General features: G+C 43.1%; 1 protein-coding gene across 1 annotated transcript in view; it reads left to right on the top strand.

The window, feature by feature from the left end:
* The window catches only part of LOC133570800 (protein Shroom2-like), a 28,892-nt gene extending 6,110 nt beyond the window's left edge, over positions 1-22,782 (top strand). The window contains exons 2-11 of the mRNA XM_061923516.1: positions 2,115-2,216; positions 2,395-2,412; positions 10,461-10,580; positions 10,698-12,747; positions 12,871-12,920; positions 18,948-19,430; positions 19,527-19,991; positions 21,310-21,472; positions 21,542-21,814; positions 21,875-22,782. Coding sequence (XP_061779500.1) covers positions 2,122-2,216; positions 2,395-2,412; positions 10,461-10,580; positions 10,698-12,747; positions 12,871-12,920; positions 18,948-19,430; positions 19,527-19,991; positions 21,310-21,472; positions 21,542-21,814; positions 21,875-22,147 — 3,990 coding nt within the window. The 5' untranslated portion in view covers positions 2,115-2,121 and the 3' untranslated portion in view covers positions 22,148-22,782. The remainder of the gene's footprint in view (positions 1-2,114; positions 2,217-2,394; positions 2,413-10,460; positions 10,581-10,697; positions 12,748-12,870; positions 12,921-18,947; positions 19,431-19,526; positions 19,992-21,309; positions 21,473-21,541; positions 21,815-21,874) is intronic.
* Positions 22,783-23,950: the final 1,168 nt, after the last annotated feature.

Raw genomic sequence — 23,950 nt, 5'->3', positions numbered from 1 at the left:
AACACCCTGAGCATGAGCAGTTTCGTCCGCCGTGATCCCAGAAGAGTGCCACAGGATGTTAAAACAAGATAGAACGCAGCTGCCTGCAGCAGTTTGAGTGGCGCGAGCGCGCTTGGAGGTGCGCTCAGCGCGGCTCCCAGATGATTGCGCACTGGTGTGCGTCTGGGCCGTGACAGCGTGGCACGCATTAAATGTCTGTGCTGCATTGGATCAGTCTCCTTTCTTTAACAGGCAAAAGCTTTATAACCTCACTAATGCCTTGCATCGTCTATATTAGATATATAACAACGGGCGGGTGGCGGATGGCGGGCGGGTGCGGTTTTGATTAAATGTTAGTTCGGGTGGATGGCGGATGGGTGACGACTTTTGTGATGCGGTTGCGGATGAAATAATTGCCTATCCGCGCATCTCTAATATATATATATATATATATATATATATATATATATATATATATATATATATATATTGACGTAGCAGAAACGTGTGAACTCGTTGGGAGTTTCCTCCTCTCCCAGCTCGCTAGCCTCAATCTGAACCTTGGTATTTACCGTGATGACGGACTGGCAGTGTGTCGCGCCTCGCCAAGGAGCAGCGAGAATACCAAGAAGCGCATATGCCAAATTTTCAAAGAGAACGGCCTACGGATCACGATTGAAGCCAACAAGCAAACCGTCAACTTCCTTGACGTCACTTTCAACCTGAGAAATAACAGCTACCAACCATTCACGAAACCCAACACAACACTCCAATACGTGCACCATGACAGCAACCACCCACCCACCACCACGAAAAGAATACCTACCGGAATTAATAAAAGGCTATCGATGCTGTCATCTAGCAAAGCTGAATTTGACCAAGCAACCCCCCCGTACCAAAAAGCCCTTGATGAAAGCGGATACAATTTCACCCTCACCTATGAACCCACGCCAGGAAACCAACCAAAAAAGAACAGAAAACGAAACAACATCATCTGGTACAACCCCCCATACAGCAAAAACGTCTCAACTAACATTGGACGCAAATTCCTCAATCTGATTGACAAACACTTTCCCAAAGACAACACCCTAAGAAAAGTATTCAACAAGAACAACATTAAATTGAGCTACAGCTGTATGAACAATATACGACAAATCATCTCAAACCACAACAAAACAATTGCAAATGAGCCGTTGGCCCCCAGACAGAGCGACTCCAAAACCAACAAAGACTGCAACTGCCGAAAGAAACCTGATTGCCCTCTCAACGGGGGGTGCTTACAAACATCAGTTGTCTACCAATCTAAGGTAACACGCAAGGACATTAACACATCCGACACATATGTAGGATTAACCGAGGGAGAGTTCAAAACCAGATGGAACAATCACAAGGCTTCTTTCAGGAACCAAAACCTGCGGAATACCACAGAACTCAGCAAACACATTTGGGACCTCAAAGACAATAATGTTGAATATTCAATAACATGGCAAATTCTTGCATCCAGCACACCTTACAATAGTGGTAATAAAAGATGCAACCTATGCTTGAAAGAGAAACTGTTTATTATTTACCGTCCAGACCTGTCATCCCTCAACAAGCGCAGCGAAATTGTAACAACATGCCCCCATAGACGGAAACACCTCCTAGGTAACACATGAGCCAATCACCACGCCCCTAGGCCAGCCTGTACCCACCCACTCTGTGCCCTATATAAACCATGGTATGCGAATGCTCCCATTAAAATCTCCTGACGATTGAGGGTACCCCCCCTCATGAAACAGGCCTGTAGAGATGAAATAGTCTTGTGATTTTTTTCCCCACACATACATGTTTGTGTTGACAGGCTTGGGTTGTTGTCGGCAGCTGCTGAAAGTAACTAATAAAAGTATCTTGTAATCCAACGTAGTTACTTATTAAATGAAACTAAGTTTTGAAGGAGTAATCAGCAATCCGATGACTTTTTCCAAATAACTGTGGCAACACTGCTCGTGACTGGCGTACACCTGTGTTTCCACGTCACAGAAGGTAAACAGGGTCGACATTGATACCGATCCCCCAGGTCTCACCTGTTTCCATGAAGAAATGGTAACCAAATCTCCTTCTTCCTTTTCTTCTCCCCCGCTTGGCACCACCAGGGCTAAAATGGTAGATGTTGTGTCACCACACACCATGCCATCAGAAAGCGAGGTTCACGTGGCCAGATGCTTTCTCACCAAGATTTTGCGAAGCTCAATGAGGTACAATTCCAGTAGCTACCCCCAGTGTCCTCTGATCACTAAGTGTTGTTGTTAGCGCCATCGTTCTGCCTAGATGAGTCTGTCAGGCCTTACCGACTCCCTCTGTGTTGTTTCCTTGGTTTCTATACTGTACTTTCACACAAGAATGATGTCTTTCTCTTTGCAACATGCTACCCAGGAAGAACCGCTTGAAAGGGTATGTGAGAGACATCTTGTTACAAACATAAGGTTTGATATTCTATGGAAGACAAAGTGGGTTTGCATCAACAAGCAATAAGAATGTCATGTTTTGTTTGTACACAGCGAGTAGTGTGCGGTGATGTTTTATTAACAACACTATAGTAACTCACTCCATGGACACTTGTTCATTTGGTCAAGCTGGTCGGGGACGTTTCGAGTTGATTTGGGCTTCGCTGGGCCCGAGCGTGGGCCACAAGGGCTCAGGAACACTTCAGAAAACCACTGTCAGTAACTACAGTTGGTCGCTACATCTGTAAGCGCAAGTTAAAACTCTATTATGCAAAGCCAAAGCCATTTATCAACAACACCCAGAAACGCCGCCGGCTTTGCTGGGCCCGAGCGTGGGCCACACGGGCTCAGGAACACTTCAGAAAACCACTGAGTAACTACAGTTGGTCGCTACATCTGTTAGTGCAAGTTAAAACTCTACTATTCAAAGCGAAAGCCATTTATCAACAACACCCAGAAACGCCGCCGGCTTTGCTGGGCCCGAGCGTGGCCCACATGGGCTTAGGAACACTTCAGAAAACCACTGAGTAACTACAATTGGTCGCTACATCTGTAAGTGCGAGTTAAAACTCTACTATGCAAAGCGAAAGCCATTTATCAACAACACCCAGAAACGCCGCCAGCTTTGCTGGGCCCGAGCGTGGGCCGCATGGGCTCAGGAACACTTCAGAAAACCACTGTCAGTAACTACAGTTGGTCGCTACATCTGTAAGTGCGAGTTAAAACTCTACTATGCAAAGCGAAAGCCATTTATCAACAACACCCAGAAAACGCCGCCGGCTTCGCTGGGCCCGAGCGTGGGCCACATGGGCTCAGGAACACTTCAGAAAACCACTGTCAGTAACTACAGTTGGTCGCTACATCTGTAAGTGCGAGTTAAAACTCTACTATGCAAAGAGAAAACCATTTATCAACAACACCCAGAAACGCCGCCGGCTTTGCTGGGCCAGAGCGTGGGCCACATGGGCTCAGGAACACTTCAGAAAACCACTGAGTAACTACAATTGGTTGCTACATCTGTAAGTGCGAGTTAAAACTCTACTATGCAAAGCAAAAGCCATTTATCAACAACACCCAGAAACGCCACCAGCTTTGCTGGGCCCGAGCGTGGGCCACATGGGCTCAGGAACACTTCAGAAAACCACGGTCAGTAACTACAGTTGGTAGCTACATCTATAAGTGCAAGTTAAAACTCTACTATGCAAAGCGAAAGCCATTTATCAACAACACCCAGAAACGCCGCCGGCTTCGCTGGGCTCGAGCTCATCTAAGATGGACTCATGCAAAGTGGAAAAGTGTTCTGTGGTCTGACGAGTCCACATTTCCAATTGTTTTTGGAAACTGTGGACGTCGTGTCCGCCGGAAGAAAGAGGAAAAGAACCATCCGGATTGTTCTAGACGCAAAGTGTGGGGGTGTATTAGTGCCCAAGACATGGGTAACTTACACATCTGTGAAGGCACCATTAATGCTGAAAGGTACATACAGGTTTTGGAGCAACATATGTTGCCATCCAAGCAACGTTACCATGGACGCCCCTGCTTATTTCAGCAAAACAATGCCAAGCCAGACAGTGAAAATGTGTGAAGGCTAAAATATGAGAAGGGAGACTGTTGAACAACTTAAGCTGTACGTCAAGCAAGAATGGGAAAGAATTCCACTTCAAAAATGTGTCTCCTCAGTTCCCAAACCTTTACTGAGTGTTGTTAAAAGGAAAGGCCATGTAACACACTGGTAAAAATGCCTTTTTTGCAATGTGTTGCTGCCATTAAATTCTAAGTGAATGATTATTTGCAAAAAATAAGAAAGTTTCTCAGTGTGAACATGAAATATCTTGTCTTTGCAGTCTATTCAATTGAATATAAGTTGAAAAGGATTTGTTGTATTCTCTTTTTATTTACCATTTACACAACGTGACAACTTCACTGCTTTTGGCTTTTGTATATTCAGCTTCAAAAAATATAAGGTTTTGAATCCTAATTTTTTTTCAAAAATAGTGGTCTTTGTTGTGCGTTACTAAGTCTGCCATTACTAGAACACACTCGCGTGTTTGTTTGCGGAAGGAAGTATGAACACAGTAGATGCACAGTAGAAGGAAGTATGAACACACAGTAGATGCCGGAAGTCGGACGTGCGCTGCTATGGAAACATAATGTACAGGTAAAAGCCAGTAAATTAGAATATTTTGAAAAACTTGATTTATTTCAGTAATTGCATTCAAAAGGTGTAACTTGTACATTATATTTATTCATTGCACACAGACTGATGCATTCAAATGTTTATTTCATTTAATTTTGATGATTTGAAGTGGCAACAAATGAAAATCCAAAATTCCGTGTGTCACAAAATTAGAATATTGTGTAAGGGTTAAATTTTGAAGACACCTGGTGCCACAAACTAATCAGCTGATTAACTCAAAACACCTGCAAAGGGCTTTAAATGGTCTCTCAGTCCAGTTCTGAAGCCTACACAAACATGGGGAAGACTTCAGATTTGACAGCTGTCCAAAAGGCAACCATCGACACATTGCACAAGGAGGGAAAGACACAAAAGGTTATTGCTGAAGAGGCTGGCTGTTCTCAGAGCTCTGTGTCCAAACACATTAATGGAGAGGCAAAGGGAAGGAAAAACTGTGGTCAGAAAAAGTGTACAAGCGATAGGGATCACCGCGCCCTGGTCAAGATTGTGAAAAAAAACCCATTCAAAAATGTGGGGGAGATTCAGAAGGAGTGGACAGCTGCTGGAGTCAGTGCTTCAAGATCCACCACCAAGAGACGCTTGAAAGACATGGGTTTCAACTGCCGCATACCTCGTGTCAAGCCACTGTTGACCAAGAAACAGCGCGAAAAGCGTCTCACCTGGGCTAAGGAAAAAAAGAGCTGGACTGCTCCAAAGTCATGTTTTCTGACGAAAGCAAATTTTGCATTTCCTTTGGAAATCGAGGTCCCAGAGTCTGGAGGAAGACAGGAGAGGCACAGGATCCACGTTGCCTGAAGTCTAGTGTAAAGTTTCCACCATCAGTGATGGTTTGGGGTGCCATGTCATCTGCTGGTGTCGGTCCACTCTGTTTCCTGAGATCCAGGGTCAACGCAGCCGTCTACCAGCAAGTTTTAGAGCACTTCATGCTTCCTGCTGCTGACCTGCTCTATGGAGATGGAGATTTCAAGTTCCAACAGGACTTGGCGCCTGCACACAGCGCAAAATCTACCCGTGCCTGGTTTACGGACCATGGTATTTCTGTTCTAAATTGGCCCGCCAACTCCCCTGACCTTAGCCCCATAGAAAATCTGTGGGGTATTGTGAAAAGGAAGATGCAGAATGCCAGACCCAAAAACGCAGAAGAGTTGAAGGCCACTATCAGAGCAACCTGGGCTCTCATAACACCTGAGCAGTGCCAGAAACTCATCGACTCCATGCCACGCCGCATTAACGCAGTAATTGAGGCAAAAGGAGCTCCAACCAAGTATTGAGTATTGTACATGCTCATATTTTTCATTTTCATACTTTTCGGTTGGCCAACATTTCTAAAAATCCCTTTTTTGTATTAGCCTTAAGTAATATTCTAATTTTGTGACACACGGAATTTTGGATTTTCATTTGTTGCCACTTCAAATCATCAAAATTAAATGAAATAAACATTTGAATGCATCAGTCTGTGTGCAATGAATAAATATAATGTACAAGTTACACCTTTTGAATGCAATTACTGAAATAAATCAAGTTTTTCAAAATATTCTAATTTACTGGCTTTTACCTGTATGTGCCAGAGAAGGAAGTCCTGCTATTGGTTAAAATGACCAAAATAGGGTAAATATTGTACATATGACATATTGTTATGGACGTGTCTGTTGCTGCATTATGTATAAGACTTGCATGTAAACGTTTGATGGATGTTTTAGAGGCTTTGAAGGCTACAATGGTGAATACCATTGGCCACATCTTACACAACTTTTTGGTCATCTTTTAAATCCTAATTTAAAAAAAAGGAGAACATGCAAACTCCACCCAGAAAGATCCCGAGCGCAGGATCGAACCCAGGACCTTCGTATCATTTTCTGTTATTTGAAAACAACCTAAAGTTGCATTTTCAGTTTTTGGCCAAAAATACTAATCCCACTGATCAACACTGCAAAAACCGAATGTTGTGATGACGAAGGGCCCTGTCATTTCCGAAATCACATAATTGGCCGATAAGAACGGAATTTATCGTTAAAAGCGAAAAGATGCGGGAATTCACTGAAATGTTCTCATTGAGAGGATAAGAAATAGACTTTTCACTCACCTCCATGGAGCCCCACCAGCACTTTGGCCCCTTTCTCTCACACTAAGTGGTCTAACACAAATGTGAGGACAAATTACGAATGAGCCGAACAGTTCTCAAATGGCTTCCACGTGCCGTCATGCTTCTTTTTTTTTATTTTTTATTTTTTACAAATTTAATGACTACTTGTCATTGTTTTGTCGCAAGGTTCAGGTTCAAACACTGATGACATCTATTAATCAGACAAGAAGCAAGGAATCAATCAGAGACGGAGTTCAATTTAGCTCATGAGGAGAACGCATGGAGCCGGACCCTTAGTCACAGTCTCGCCCTACGCTCTAAGGTCCAGCTCTTGCATCCCTCTTTTTATTCAGGAGTTCCACAGTCAACAATACTAAGGTTGCCTCTAAAAGGAGTGCTCACATATTTTATGCAAAGCAGGTCCAGGACGCGCGATACGTAACGGAATGTTCTGGGGGCCTTGTGCTTTTGCCCCGTCACCGCTTTGTCTGCGTGTTGGAATCTTATCTTGTTGAGGTCCTTGAAGTCTCTGCCTCGTCCGTGTGCCGTCATCCCATCTTCGCTGAAGTCGGTTGAAGTCCTTGGCTGTTGGCGGGCTCAAACAAAGATAACATCTACAGCTGAGGCCACCTCTCAGACAAGAAGTATTTGTCCTTGCTCACATTAGAAAAAGTCCAACTTGAGCACAATAGCTAAATAACTAAAGCAACGGACTTTAAGCATACTAAAGTTAGTGTGATAATATATACATAATTATTCTAAGACCCAAAAAAATCCCACTGAAAAGACAGAAAGCCAGGACTCTGCTGCTAATGCTAGTCAAAGATTGCAGCATCGTAAACATCTTCATTGGTAGTTAAGTTATTCATTACAAAATACAGGAAAAACACACACTCTCCAAAAAACGTAATAAAACAAAAAATAAAGAGGTGCACGGCAAAAAGTGTACTTAAAGAAAAAGCAAGGGTGTCCCTCAAGGTTCTGTGTTGGGCCCCTTATTATTCACTATTTACATAAATAATCTTGGACAGAATATTCCGAACTCAACTTTCCATTTCTACGCTGATGATACTGTCATATACTGCACAGCACCCACTCTTGCTGAGGCTTTTAAACATCTACAACATGCATTTGACAGAGTACAAGAACAACTTTGCTATCTTCAACTGGTTTTAAATGCAGAGAAAACAAAGTGTATGCTCTTTACCACATCAAAAACTGTAAGATCATCACTGTGTGAGAACATTTTAACAAGAAATGGGCAACAAATTATGTTAGTATCTGCTTTTAAATATTTAGGATTTTTAATTGATGACCACTTGAGTTTTAAGGAGCACATTCAGTATGTTGTAAAAAAACTGAAACTTTTACTGGGATTTTATTATAGAAACAAGTCTTGCTTTTCTTTTACTGTGAAACAGAAATTGGTGGAAACAACCTTTTTACCTGTTATTGACTATGGAGATGTGTTGTACATGAATGCTACTGCTGGTTGTCTCCACAAGCTGGATAGTGTGTACCACGGGGCACTGACATTCATCACCAACTGCGCTCCCCTTACTCACCATTTGGTATTATATTCAATGGTTAACTGGACATCTTTATGTGCTCGACGCCTCAATCATTGGTATGTTTTCATCTACAAAACCATTCTGGGTATCACTCCATCTTATCTGTCTTGTCTTTTAACAAAGAAACAAGGAAGTCACAATCTTCGTTCAATGAATGTTCTGCAATTTGTCGTCCCCAAAGTAAGAACTGAACTGGGCAAGAAAGCATTTAGGTTTTCAGCAGCGAAGGCTTGGAATAACCTACAATCGAACATTAAACTTCAAACCCTAGTTACGTTGAATGAGTTTAAAGCTTCTGTGAAAGGACTGCAGTCTACCTTGTCTGTATGCACATGTGTCATGTGAGCAAGTTTTAATGTTGTAAATGTGATGTTTTATGTATTTGTTTACTGTTTTTAATGTAACCTTGCTGCTGCCCTCTTGGCCAGGTCTCCCTTGGAAAAGAGATCTTTGATCTCAATGGGATTTTACCTGGTTAAATAAAGGCTAATAATAAGGCCAGCAACACCCGTGTCCTTCCAATAATTTCTATACAAACTGCGCAGGCTCTACCAAACACAGACCAGTTTCGACAATGTCTTCGTCAGTGTGCAGTTTCCAACAGGAAGTGATGCCCTTAAATAGTCACAGCTGTGCTCAATCAATTGATATAATAAATCAAGAACAACTTCAAAAATGAAAGTGCACAAATAATTGACAAAATGGAAAATTGTACAAAATAAATGATAAATGGGTTATACTTGTATAGCGCTTTTCTACCTTCAAGGTACTCAAAGCGCTTTGACACTATTTCCACATTCACCCATTCACACACACATTCACACACTGATGGCGGGAGCTAACCACGGCCCATCAGGAGCAAGGGTGAAGTGTCTTGCTCAAGGACACAACGGACGTGAAGAGGTTGGCAAAAGGTGGGGATTGAACCAGGAACCCTCAGGTTACTGGCACAGCCACTCTCCCAACTGCACCACGCCGTCCCAATCAAAGACTCAGTACAGTATCATAGGAAAATAAATAAAGCAATAAAAATGAAAAATAAAAAATTGTATTCGTATAAATAAAAATCCATCCATCCATCCATCCATCTTCTTCCGCTTATCCGAGGTCGGGTCGCGGGGGCAGCAGCCTAAGCAGGGAAGCCCAGACTTCCCTCTCCCCAGCCACTTCGTCCAGCTCCTCCCGGGGGATCCCGAGGCGTTCCCAGGCCAGCCGGGAGAGATAGTCTTCCCAGCGTGTCCTGGGTCTTCCCCGTGGCCTCCTACCGGTCGGACGTGCCCGAAACACCTTCCTAGGGAGGCGTTCGGGTGGCATCCTGACCAGATGCCCGAACCACCTCATCTGGCTCCTCTCCATGTGGAGGAGCAGCGGCTTTACTTTGAGCTCCCCCCGAATGACAGAGCTTCTCACCCTATCTCTAAGGGAGAGCCCCGCCACCCGGCGGAGGAAACTCATTTCGGCCGCTTGTACCCGTGATCTTGTCCTTTCGGTCATGACCCAAAGCTCATGACCATAGGTGAGGATGGGAACGTAGATCGACCGGTAAATCGAGAGCTTTGCCTTACGGCTCAGCTCCTTCTTCAGCACAACGGATCGATACAGCGTCCGCATTACTGAAGACGCCGCACCGATCCGCCTGTCGATCTCACGATCCACTCTTCCCTCACTCGTGAACAAGACTCCGAGGTACTTGAACTCCTCCACTTGGGGCAAGATCTCCTCCCCAACCCGGAGATGGCACTCCACCCTTTTCCGGGAGAGAACCATGGACTCGGACTTGGAGGTGCTGATTCCCATCCCAGTCGCTTCACACTCGGCTGCGAACCGATCCAGTGAGAGCTGAAGATCCTGGCCAGATGAAGCCATCAGGACCACATCATCTGCAAAAAGCAGAGACCTAATCCTGCAGCCACCAAACCAGATCCCCTCAACGCCCTGACTGCGCTTAGAAATTCTGTCCATAAAAGTTATGAACAGAATGGGTGACAAAGGGCAGCCTTGGCGGAGTCCAACCCTCACTGGAAACGTGTCCGACTTACTGCCGGCAATGCGGACCAAGCTCTGACACTGATCATACAGGGAGCGAACTGAACTAAATAAAAATAATTTCTTTTAATACATTTTTTTTTTTTTTTTCCCGGCAGAAAGAATGATTCGAGCTCTCGGCCTCATACCTGGCATTCCTCCAAGCTGAAAGAGGAGGAGTCTGAGTCCCCTGGCAGAGAGTCGACCCTGGTGGCAGTGTGGCAGCCAAAAGAAGCAAGGTGGACCAGTATCTTTTCTATACGACTGATTCAGTATCTTCTTCTAAGTCATTTTGAGAGAACATTCGTACATTATGGCACTGTAACCTTGAACAATCATCTGACCCCACACACCAGGTCCAATGAGTCATCCTTTCCAGTGGACCAGAATATCAGGCATCTGCTAACTGCCCAGCACAGTCCAGTGAACAGCATGAAGAAACTTGAGCGTCCGGCTCAACCGTTCGCGGCAGATCTTTCTTCCCCAACTAAGTACACCGGCAACACTGAGACTCTCAGTGGTACACAAAGCAGAAGAGGCACATTCAACTGTTTCTCCAGTGGATCAAGCCCTCACTTTTTAGATCCGAGCTTGCTCAGCAGGAAGGGAACGAGTATTGAAAACATTTTTTTCAAGGGTTTTGGTAGTGGAGGAACTGCTACAGGAGAGCGCCCCAAGTACTTGCAGGCTCTTCACTTGGAGGGGTCTTGGTTGGAGGAGCAGAACTCATCTCGAAAGCCTAGCACTGGACCCCTGTGGCAGGTACCAGAAAAGAAGCCCCAGTCTTCTCCTCCGTCATTGCGCAATGACAGTTTTGCTTCCACAAAGGTGTTCCCTTATTTTGAGGGGCCTGAGAGAGATCGAAGGAATCATGACAGGTCAGGTGAAAAGCTGACTGAGAGTAACAAATCCCATGCGGAAAAGGAGTTTAGGCGGAGCTTCACCCCACTGTCTGACAGGGAGTTACTCAATCTCAGCCACACCCAACCACGCCCAAGCAAACATTTCTCCTTGTCTAGCACTGATATTAGACCGTCTCATTATAATAACACACCTGACCACTATAGGCAACACAGTGATGAGCGTCCGGCATGTTTAGCTCCTCCCACCAATATTCAGAGCATTGGAAGTTACTATCGCAGTCTACAGGATCTGCCGATGAAGGCGTCTGGCTGTAAAGAGGTCTGGCGTTCCTCAGCATCCATTGCTACTACAAACCCGAAAATAGAAAAGAGTGAACACAACATATACTCAAGCCTGGTAACCAAGAAGACAAAGCACCACATGCCATACAAGGAAAATAAAGATCATAGTCGCTCTCTAAGAAACGTTCTCCTTGACCATCAAAGTTCTGAACGCTCTCACTGCCATGACACACAGCATGCCGTAAAGAAAAGCGGAGGGCAGACAATTTTCGCAGCTCATCAAAAAAACAAGCATGTCAGCCTCTTTAGACTCCACGACCCCTGGGTGCCTCAAGAAGACCACAGAATATCCCCTTTGAGGACTCCATTGCTTCACTCTCTGGCAAAGGAGAGTAGAATTCAGCAAGCAGTAAGGCTCACAAGTATTGTGTCACCCCAGGATGTCTATGACTCCATGGTCACCAGCTGTGGTCAAGTCAGTCGGCGCAGTGACCGTTACGCCACCGCCCTACAAAGTGATGTCAGGGAGAAGCGAGCTCAGCTCCAAAAAAGCTGTAGTGCCGCAGCGCTGACTTGCAATGTTGATGATGCGTACTTGGCGGAGTGGAAATCCACAGAGAACATTACATCATGTAGTATCTCCTCCTCAAACGCATACAAAGAACATCTGAAAGAGGCGCAGGCCAGGGTTCTGAAGGCAACTTCCTTCCAGAGACGTGATCTAGACCCCCTTGGAGTAGAGGGACCAGCCATCAAAACCGCCAATGGTCGCGTGAGAGGTTATAAGCGCCTTCCTTTGAACAAGCGGACGTATTCCTTCTCAGAACCAGACAAGATAGACAAGCTAGGGGTGGACAGGGAACATCAGGTTTCATCATTTCACCAAATGAAGTCGTTAGAGACCAAGCCTGCATTTTCTAAGCCAGTTAAGCCAGTGTCAAAGTCTAGCACAGATCTAAACACATGTGAAGGCGACACAATTGAAAGCAAGAACATAACTTTAGCAGGAGAGGCTCAGGAGATTGATTTGTCAGCGGAGGTCAGTCGCCTTAACCCCCCATGGGAGGAGGTCCAACAGGACCAACAAAGACTTGGAACCTTCGCAGAGTACCAGGCCTCATGGAGCAAACCGAAGAAGACATCTGAGGCCAAGATTAAAGGCAGGTATTACTCGGCAGAGAACATCTTGGATACCGAAGCTGAGGGTGTGTGCTTCCACGAGAGATCCAGATCTTCTCCTTCTGCAGACTTCCATACTCAGGTGAGCCAAAGTGTTGAATTGAGGGCCTTGTGTCACATTCTTTTTTTTATTGGACACTCTAAACTTTTGTTAAGGATGTTGTTGTATTGCTTAGTAATATAAAAATGTCACCCTCTTTTGCAGAATAGTCCATCCCTGTTGAGAAATCCCCAATCCAAGCAAAGGAATGACGGGTAAGACCATACTTGCCAACCTTGAGACCTCCGAATTCGGGAGATTGAGGGGGGAGGTTTGAGGTGTGAAGGGGTGGGGTTGGGGGTGTATATTGTAGCCCGGAAGAGTTAGGGCTGCAAGGGGTTTCTGGGTATTTGTTATGTTGTGTTTATGTTGTGTTACGGTGCGGATGTTCTCCCGAAATGTGTTTGTCATTCTTGTTTGATGTGGGTTCACAGTGTGGTGCATATTTGTAACAGTGTTAAACTTGTTTATACGGCCACCCTCAGTGTGACCTATATGGCTGTTGATCAAGTATGTCTTGCAGTCACTCACGTGTGTCTGTAGAAGCCGCATACAACATGTGACTGGGCTGTTTGTATGGTGAAAAAGCGGACGCGACGACAGGTTGTAGAGGACACTAAAGGCAGTTGTCCGGGTGAAAATCGGGAGAATGGTTGTCCCGGGCAGGGCCGGCCCGTGGCATAGGCCGTATAGGCAAATGCTAAGGGCGCCGTCCATCAGGGGGCGCCACGCCAGTGCCACAAATGTTGGAGAAAAAGAAAAGAAAAAAAGTTGGTATTATTATTTCTAAATACAAAAAATAATCCCACGTTAATTAAAATGCAAAGTAAAGCCTATTTAATAGAAATATTATTTGTTACAACATTACGCCCCCCCCCCCCCCCTCCCCCGCACGGTGCGTCCCCTCCCTTCCCGTATCATGACTCTTTTTGGAGGTCACCACATCAAAAAATCAACACAAGATGTCAAAACGGCCAAAACTGTCAGGTGCCCAGGGAAGAAAAAAGAGAAAAGAAGAGGAGGAGAAACGAGAAAAAGACAAGAGGTAGCAGGTAGGTAACGTTAGCCTACATGAAATTATTTGTCTGTTACAGAATGTGATAGTAACCTGGCTTTTTAGCATTAAGCTAATGTCACATGATTCGGCAATTGCTAATCAATAAATAGCTAGTTCTGTTTTAACGTCGGGTTAATATTGTGGAGGGGGCTAAATTGTTATGGAAAATAATAATGTAACGTTAGGTAATTACAGTACTCCCACCTTACATTCCTCAGGGACATTTGTATTAGATCTTTTAAGCAGGTGTTTTTTGTTTACATTGTTATTGCCTTCTGGTTAGCTAATGTTTGCCCTGCAGGTAATAGTCACTTTTCCACCCCTTTATATATTAGGTATAGTTGTAAGTAAAAAAAAAAAAGGTCAAAGACAAAGCAATTCGGTTTCTTGTGAGTATATACACTTCACTGCCGATGTGGGGGGGGGTGCCACCTAAAATCTTGCCTAGGGCGCCAGATTGGTTAGGGCCGGCCGGGCCTGGTCCCGGGAGATTTTCGGGAGGGGTACTGAAATTCGGGAGTCTCCCGGAAAAATCGAAAGGGTTAGCAAGTATGGGTAAGACTATGTAACAACATACTGCAGAGCCGGTTTATGTCGGTTCTCTTCATGACGTCAACTCATCTGTCAAAGTCAACCAAGCCTTCAAGTCCTGGCCATTCATGTTCTTCTAATTACCGTATTTTCCGCACTATAAGGCGCACCTAAAAACCACAATTTTTCTCAAAAGCTGACAGTGCGCCTTATAACCCGGTGCGCTTTATTACGATTCATTTTCATAAAGTTTCGATCTCGCAACTTCGGTAAACAGCCGCCATCTTTTTTCCCGGTAGAACAGGAAGCGCTTCTTCTTCTACGCAAGCAACCGCCAAGGAAAGCACCCGCCCCCATAGAACAGGAAGCGCTTCTTCTTCTACTGTAAGCAACCACCCGCCCCCGGAAGAAGAAGAAAAAACGCGCGGATATCACCGTACGTTTCATTTCCTGTTTACATCTGTAAAGACCACAAAATGGCTCCTACTAAGCGACAAGGATCCGGTTCATAAAAAGACGCAATCTCTCCATCCGCACACGGATTACTACCGTATTTCACAGCAACTGATATTCCTGTGAACCGCACTGTGGAACGGGAGCACGTACGGTGAATATTCGCACCACAGGGAATGAGAAGTCATCCTTCACTGTGGTTCTAGCTTGCCATGCTAACTTCCACCCATGGTGATATTCAAAAGGAAGACCTTGCCAAAAGAGACCTTTCCAGCCGGCGTCATCATAAAAGCTAACTCGAAGGGATGGATGAAGAAAAGATGAGTGAGTGGTTAAGGGAAGTTTACGCGAAGAGGCCGGGTGGCTTTTTTCACACAGCTCCGAAGGCGAACACACCTTCACTAAGACGGGCAGACAGCGCCGGACGACATACGCCAACATTTGCCAGTGGATCGTAAATGCCTGGGCAGATATTTCGGTCACAACTGTGGTCCGAGCTTTCCGGAAGGCAGGATTCACAGAACAACAGCGACACTGACTCCGATGACTTCGACGAGACGGAACCGGCCATTTTGGATACCACGCTTGCGCAACTTTTCAATTCGGACACCGAAGACGAAGAATTCGAAGGATTTACGAATGAAGAATAACTTCAGAAGGTGAGCGCTATGTTTATTTTGTGTGTTGTGACATTAACGTTCGAGCAACATTATGTTGCTATTGCTCTACACCATTTTGAATTTTACTATGTTTGTGATTGCACATTTGCGTACATTTTGGGACAGAGTTGTTAGAACGCTGGTTTTCAATATATTATTAAAGTTTGACTGAACTATCTGACTGTTTTTTTGACATTCCCTTTAGCGCAGCGTAGGCGCGGCTTATAATCCGGGGCGGCTTATTGGTGGACAAAGTTATGAAATATGTAATTCATTGAAGGTGCGGCTAATAATCCGGTGCGCCTTATAGTGCGGAAAATACGGTACTAAAAAAATTGCCCACTTAACATAGATAGTCGACTGATTTTGTCGGCATAAGATTTAAAAGCCATTTTTCTGAAAAAATGGTTCCATTGAAGTCTACTTCATCATTATCGCTAAGCAACAGCTAAACAAACTGCAGTAGGTTCAAAGATGCGTTATCATTCCTTTTGTCTCTGGCAAAAAACTAAATGTGCATTCGGTTCCAGTTTTGCCGACGACCGCTTTCGTTGACATGAGTCAGCCACGCACCTCGAATGGGTCCGAAAAACAACCTCTTTTCCCTTGGCTCCAGTAAGGCCCGATATTATGGAATTGCAACTCTCAGTGCTTGAGTGTCCAATGTCTTGTCTTGTGTGTCCAGGGTGAAGAAAATGTGTGAGGAACTCAATATCTTGTACCTGTACTTGTGATACATTCATCTAATGAAGTGACTGGAATACTTAACTTTAAAGTCTTGGGCAGTTACTTTTTACTATGGCTCTCGTTAAAAAACATGTTGATTGTTCACTTCAAGAATGCGAGATATGAATTCCCTCATCAGCCAGAGAAAAACGTTGGACCTTTCAAAGCCAAGATGTCCATCTTAGGAAGTTAAATGACCTTATATATTGTTTTTTCTGCGTTAAAAATGATGCCGCTAGTTGTTGACATCAAAGCTTAGAATTAGTGACAGTTAGAAGAAATGTCTGTTGCTAGTAGTGATGGGTCCGGCAACACCGATGCATCGGCGCATGCGTCGAGCTCATAGAGCAAAACCCTGTGTCGGTGCGCGTACCGCTTTTAGAAAGTCACGTGACCCATCATGAGCTGTTTTGGTCACGTGACCGATACGCCAACTGTGTCGCCTCCTCTGTGCCCTGTGAGCGTGTCTTTTCTACAGCCGGAGAAATAATAACTAAGAAAAATCGTCTAAAATGTAATACGTCGGAAAAACTTTTTTTTTTTTTAATAAAAATGTGTAAAAAAAATAAAATTCAAACAATTCCCAGTCCACAATCATCCACAACACGTTCTCTTAGATTTCCATGTTATGATACATGTTCACATTATTTATTGACTGTATCTAAAAAAGATACAAATATATTTTTATTTAAATGAAGATATGAAATAATCCTAAATGAAATACAATGACTTGGTTTATATTATTGTATATACTAGGGCAGGGGTCACCAATGCGGTCACCAGGTAGCCCGTAAGGACCAGATCAGTCGCCCGCTGGCCTGTTCTAAAAATAGCTCAAAGAGCAGCACTTACCAGTGAGCTGCCTCTATTTTTTAAATTGTATTTATTTACTAGCAAGCTGGTCTCGCTTTGCTCAACATTTTTAATTCTAAAAGAGACAAAACTCAAATAGAATTTGAAAATCCAAGAAAATATTTTAAAGACTTGGTCTTCACTTGGAATAAGCGGTAGAAAATGGATGGATGGATGGGTCTTCACTTCTTTAAATAAATTCATTTATTTTCTACTTTGCTTCTTATTACTTTTAGAAATACAATTTTAGAGAAAAAAATACAACCTTAAAAATGATTTTAGGATTTTTAAACAAATATACCTTTTTACCTTTTAAATTTCTTCCTCTTCTTTCCTGACAATTTAAATCAATGTTCAAGTAAAAAAAAATTTTTTTTATTGTAAAGAATAATAAATATTTTAGCTTCTGGTTTTTCGACGAAGAATATTTGTGAGATATTTCTTCAAACTTACTATGATTGAAATTCAAAAAAATTATTCTGGCAAATCTAGAAAATCTGTAGAATCAAATTTAAATCTTATTTCAAAGTATTTTGAATTTCTTTTAAAATTTTTGTTCTGGAAAATCTAGAAGAAATACTGATTTGTCTTTGTTAGAAATATAGCTTGGTCCAATTTGTTAAATATTCTAACAAAGTGCAGATTGGATTTTAACCAATTTAAAACATTTCATCAAAATTCTAAAATGTATCTTAATCAGGAAAAATTACTAATGATGTTCCATAAATTATTTTTTTTAATTTTTTCAAAAAGATTCAAATTAGCTAGTTTTTCTCTTCTTTTTGTCGGTTGAATTTTGAATTTTAAAAAGTCGAAATTGAAGATAAACTATGTTTCAAAATTTTATTTTAATTTTTTTCGTGTTTTCTCCTCTTTTAAACCGTTCAATTAAGTGTTTTTTTTTCATCATGTATTCTCTACAAAAAACCTTCCGTAAAAGGAAAAAAAAAATGTACGACGGAATGACAGACAGAAATACCCATTTTTTTATATATATAAATGTATTTATTTAGCTATTCTTGTTTAAATCACACTTACGTGTAACTTACAAATGACAATATATTTATTTATTTAAGTGTGTATCAAACTGGTAGCCCTTCGCATTAATCAGTACCCAAGAAGTAGTTTTTGGTTTCAAAAAGGTTGGTGACCCCTGTACTAGGGCATCAAATCAGTGTCAGTTGAGTCGGTCCATAGGTTGCCTGTAGGGATTTTTAATGTCCAGCAGATGTCAGTATTTAGTGACACAGTATCGACACAGTATCAATACAGTTTTGCAATGTGTCGAAACGCTTCATGACGCCTCATCAACCCATCACTAGTTGCTAGTGATCCAAAACTTGGTTGGAAAGGCACAAGGCTTTGACAGTTTTTCCACTGATAAGAAGGTATGAATCCTCACATGGATCATCGGTTTAAAAGAGTCTAACCGTAATGTAGCTGGGGTTACTACATTAAGAAGTCATTTCGCCACACTTTTGGCTTAACTTTTCCCAACTTCCTTTAACAAACGACTGTTCATGCTTTTTTTGATTGATGTTAAGTTGAAAGGTGTTATGTTTGGTTGCCTGCCTTCCCGGACCAAATGTGTTTACAAATGAGAAATATTGTGACGACACCAAATCATGGTGAACATTATGCATCCAACATATTTTATTTATTTTTTTGCTTGATTCGTTTTTAAGGGTTTGACATCTGCACTTTCATGACGAGTTTAAAGTGAGTGTTGAATATTTTCTTCATGCTGGGCTCGCATTTTCCGCGTCTAACGTCAAAAGATCCTGAATATTGATTCAATCTGCGTAAAAAAATAAGCTGTAGGCTTTGGAAACCCGTGATTTAGTGGCACTGAAATATTTCATTCATGACATTAAACAGCAATCCCATGAATTGATTTTGTGAATGCCATTTGTTAAATGTCCATACTTTCAGATTCAGATAAATGTTGTCTACTTGGCTGCTAGAAACCAGGGCCCAGTTCCAGGCACACCTGACTACCAGACCAGCCAGGACTCTATCCACTCCGCCTATATTGCGGCCTCCTCCTGCCCTGGTAGCCTGGGTCCAGTTCTCGACTCCCAGCACCCAGAAAAACACCCACAAGCCAATGGTGTGTCACCATCCAAGTCGCATTTAGGCCCAGAAACAGCATCCCCATTTTTGCTCTCAGCTGAGGCCTTTGAAAACCAAGCGATGCTTGCGCCCGGATTGGTCTTGGGCACCCAGCAGTACGCCTCTGCTGAGAGAGCGACCCCTGCTGACCATCCCCACTTCTGCAGGATGCCTGAATTTAAAAGGAATAAGGAAGAAGCGGTGAAAAACAAGAAGTCAGCATCGTCCACCGTCCTTGCAGAAAATCAAGCTCGCTCTCCTTTGCCACAGTTTTCCCCCTTGAGGCTGACAGACAAGCAGCCGACTGTGTCCATGCAGGAGGACTCAACTCTCAGGTAAGCTGCTTATCTAAAGTGCTTTGGGTCTGCTCCATCTCTGTACGTTTGCTATCCGATCAATACCAGCTGTATCAAATGAAATCTTACTTTCAGATCTGAAAATGACTCCAAGCTACCAGACCCACAGATTGTCCAAAACGAAAATAGCACTGATTTATCTGGCCAGGGGACAATAGTCCCTTCGTCAGACATGCGCTGGTCTCCTAGCAGCAACATCTTTGGCGTCTTCAAGCAGCCCGCTGATGTCATCCCCCCGCGTGAGATATCGCCTGCCTCACCCTCTGTCTGCAGTCAACAGCCGACTAAGGACTTGGGACGAGGCTCTAACCAAGGCAACATTCTTGAGTTAGGCATAACGGGGGAAGAGGCCAAGAGAGATCAGCTGGTGAGGGACATCATGGGCAAAGACAAATCCCTGGTGGAGATCCTAGATCACAGTGGAAGGAAGACCACTATGGATCTGATGGAAGGAATATTTCCCTCAGAGGAGCAGATCTTTGAGGGGGCCTTGCAGCGCAGAAGAACCTCCAATGGTTCCAGGCTACCCATCACAAGCAGGTGGGTGATAATCTCGTCACTTTTACCAGACATGAAAAGCTACTCCATACTTGCCAACCTTGAGACCTCCGATTCCGGGGGTGGGGCGGGGGGCGTGGTTAAGATATATATATAAGAAATACTTGACTTTCAGTGAATTCTAGCTATATACAGTGTATATATATATATATATATATATACATATATATATATATATATATATATAAATAAAAGAAATACTTGAATTTCAGTGTTCATTTATTTACACATATACACACACATAACACTCATCTACTCATTGTTGAGTTAAGGGTTGAATTGTCCATCCTTGTTCTATTCTCTGTCACTATTTCAGAACACACACATTATACAAATATACATTATAAAATCAATAAGAAAACGGGAGCTCTAATTTGGGAGTCTGAATTAGGATCGGAAGTTCCTATATAAACATTGCGCACTCACGTCGCCTTTTTGTATTGATTACTGCAGCTGTGCACTGGATTCATTCACAAATACAAACTACAACTCACAAACACTTTAGAGTTAGGCTCCATCATCAGAATGTGTACTTAAACTTATAAAGATCACATGGATATTATTCAGTGAGTTAATTCACCAAAACTAACCTGTTATGCAGGAGGAAAAAGCACACAGGACGTTTCAATTGTTCACAGACTGGTCGCGCTCATCAGAATGACAAGACACTTCCGGTCTGCAGGTGATAGCATTCAATTGGGAAGAAACGCCCTACTGCCCCCTACTGACCAATGTGAATACTGATAAATGTGTAATGACAGCTCCAAAAACGAATTCAAACCACAAAATAAAATAAATAAATCAACACAAAAATGTGACACATTATGGGTGGGTCACATATGCATGTACAGTAGATGGCAGTATTGTCCTGTTTAAAAGTGTCACAACATTGCTGTTTACGGCAGACGAACTGCTTTACGGTAGACGAAAACTTGACTGCTGTTGTTGTGTGTTGTTACCGCACTGGGAGGACGTTAATGAAACTGCCTAACAATAAACACACATAAGAAACCAAGAACTCGCCCTCGATCACTAGCTGTTTATATTGTGGGAAAGCGGACGTGAGAACAGGCTGTCAACACGTCACTCAGGTCCGCATGGAGCTGGAGGGGGCGTGGCCTCCAGCTCCGCCTGAATTTCGGGAGATTTTCGGGAGAAAATTTGTCCCGGGAGGTTTTCGGGAGAGGCGTTGAATTTCGGGAGTCTCCCGGAAAATCCGGGAGGGTTGGCAAGTATGAGCTACTCTAACCTTCATCCCAATAGAAGTTGAGTTCCAACCTTTACCCGTACTGCCTCCTAGGAGGGAGGAAGACGAGGTCTCTGCGGCGAGTTCCCTGGTACCCAGCTCCTCCTACTACAACACGTCAGCTCCAAAGGCGGAGCTTCTTATCAAGATGAAGGACATGAAGGAACAACTGCAGGAGTCTGAAGATGAGCTGGACGTGGACCTGGCGAGTAAAAAGGTATCCCGTCATGACGACTCAGGATTTTAATGAACTCATCCTCAGGACTTCTAACTCAAATTTTAACAGCACAAGCTGATTTCCAGCTTGGCCAAGAAGCTGGAGGTGCTTCGAGAAGCGCGCCGTAGCCTGCAGGAGGATGTAGAAGACAACGAGGCTTTGGGCCTTGAGGTAGAGATCACCGTTCAGCGTCTCTGCTTGCCCAACCAGCTCGACAAGTTCCGGATGTTTGTGGGTGATCTGGACAAGGTCGTGAGCTTGCTGCTGTCGCTGTCGGGTCGTCTTGCCCGGGTGGAGAACGCTCTGAACAGCCTGGAAGATGAAGCGCCGCCCGAGGAAAAGGTAATTACTGTCATTTTTTTTTTAAACCTCAGATTATAGGTATCTATTTGTTCTTATCAGCGCACCCTGACCGAGAAGCGCAAAGTGCTAATACGTCAGCATGAGGACGCAAAGGAACTGAAGGAGAACCTCGATCGCCGGGAGCGTCTGGTCTCCGCCATCATGGAGGACCACTTGGACACGGCACACCTGGATGACTATCGTCATTTTGTAAAGATGAAATCTGCCCTCATCATCGAGCAGCGCAAACTAGAAGACAAGATCAAGCTGGGCGAGGAGCAGCTCAAGTGTCTGCTGGACAGTCTTCCACTGGAGCAGAGGCCATGGCTCTGATACCTTCTGGAGCCCGAGTAGAGAAATAAACACTCCACGGGCATCTGGACTGCTGACACTGGCACTAAATGTTTTTTAGTTTTTTTGCAAGAGCAGATAGAAATATAAAACCAGTGGATTGTGTTAAAACTTTGCAATTTAAACAAAATGGGCTCTCGACATGAAACTGTGTGTGTCTTAAAAAAACATTCTTCAAATGATCTGACTTTTCAACTTGAGTATCTTTAGTCCTTTTTTCACCAGCCGGTAACTTTTTGTATCAGGTAAAATATATCTTAACAATATGTTAGACTGACCATACGTCCTCTTTTCACCGGACAGTTTCTTAAATGCCTCAAATGTCCGGCATTTTGAGTTAGGGTTGTGTGTATTTTCAATGTACGTTCAGGGTTAAGAAGGGGTTAAAAACAAAACAAACAGCAGCATTGGTGAGGGAGGGGCAGAGACAGAGAGAGAGTTATGATAAACACGTTCGTAAGCAACCGACAGTACCCTTTTTTGTTCAATAAAACGATTGCTGATGATGACCTCAATCCCTTTTTTTAATGTCTGGTAGGTAGGGGTGTAATGGTACGTGTATTTGTATTGAACCATTTCGGTACGGAAGTTTCGGTTCGGTGCGGAGGTGTACCAAACGAGTTTCCACACGGACATATTAAGTAGAGTACTGCACGTTGTGTAAACAATACTCAAAATGCCGGACATTTGAGGCATTTAAGAAACTCCGCCTAGACAGCCCCGCAAAAGAGGACATGTCCGGTGAAACCGATCTAGCTATCAGCGACCGGGCTGCTGCGGGGCTGTCTGGGCGGAGTTTCTTAAATGCCTCAAATGTCCGGCATTTTGAGTTATGGTTGTGTGTATTTTCAATGTACATTCAGGGTTAAGAAGGGGTTAAAAACAAAACAAACAGCAGCATTGATGAGGGAGGGGCAGAGACAGAGAGAGAGAGAGAGAGTTATGATAAACGCGCATGCGTCTCCAGACTCTGCTTTTTTTCCATAGATTTATCACATTTAATTTTTTATTATCTATAGCAGGGGTGTCAAAAGTGTGCCATTTGCGGCCCACAGCTAATGTTTTAAAGGCCCACGGCACATTCTAAAAATACTATTCAAATAAACAAAAACATAAGAAAAGTGAAATAAAAAAGCTTAAAGGTTAAATGTAATTTAGACAAAGTTGCAATGTTGACTAATAAAACAAAGCTGTTTTTTTTTCTTTCAAACTGTCATTGCTCAAAACATAATATTGAATCAAAATCAATGTTATTATGAATTATTGACCTATCCAAGGTTCCCATTACTTCACATCAAATATTACACTAAGAAAAATATTTTTGGTGGAAGATTTAGCAAATTTTGTGTGTTTGCCATTAAAAACATAGTTTTGTTTGACAAAAAAGGGCGGAAATCAAACAAACAAAAAAACAACATAAAAAAACTAAAATATTTTGAAATGAGGGATAGATGTGAAGTTGATGTAGACTCCAGAGATTCAAATATAAAATGTATGTATGCCCTGGCACACCATTATCATCATTTCATGACCCAAGCAAAACACTTTTTCCACTTTTATACTGAAATAAATACACCTACGACTCATTAAATAAAAACATAGAAAAAACTAGCAGCAGCGGTAAAGTTTAGATCCATGAAGGAAAGAAGAAAGTGAATGAATGTTTATAACTGATACATTTACATATCTATACACCAGTGACGTGCAGTCACTAGAGGCAGGTGAGGTGGGGCCTCACCTGCCATCATGGAAAGAAAAAAAATGTAAAAAGAAAAAAAATTAATT

The sequence above is a fragment of the Nerophis lumbriciformis genome, linkage group LG28 (assembly GCF_033978685.3).
Source record: "Nerophis lumbriciformis linkage group LG28, RoL_Nlum_v2.1, whole genome shotgun sequence".
NCBI lineage: Eukaryota > Metazoa > Chordata > Actinopteri > Syngnathiformes > Syngnathidae > Nerophis > Nerophis lumbriciformis.
Note: the sequence above shows the minus strand (reverse complement) of the source record. Positions and strands in the feature narration are given on the sequence as shown.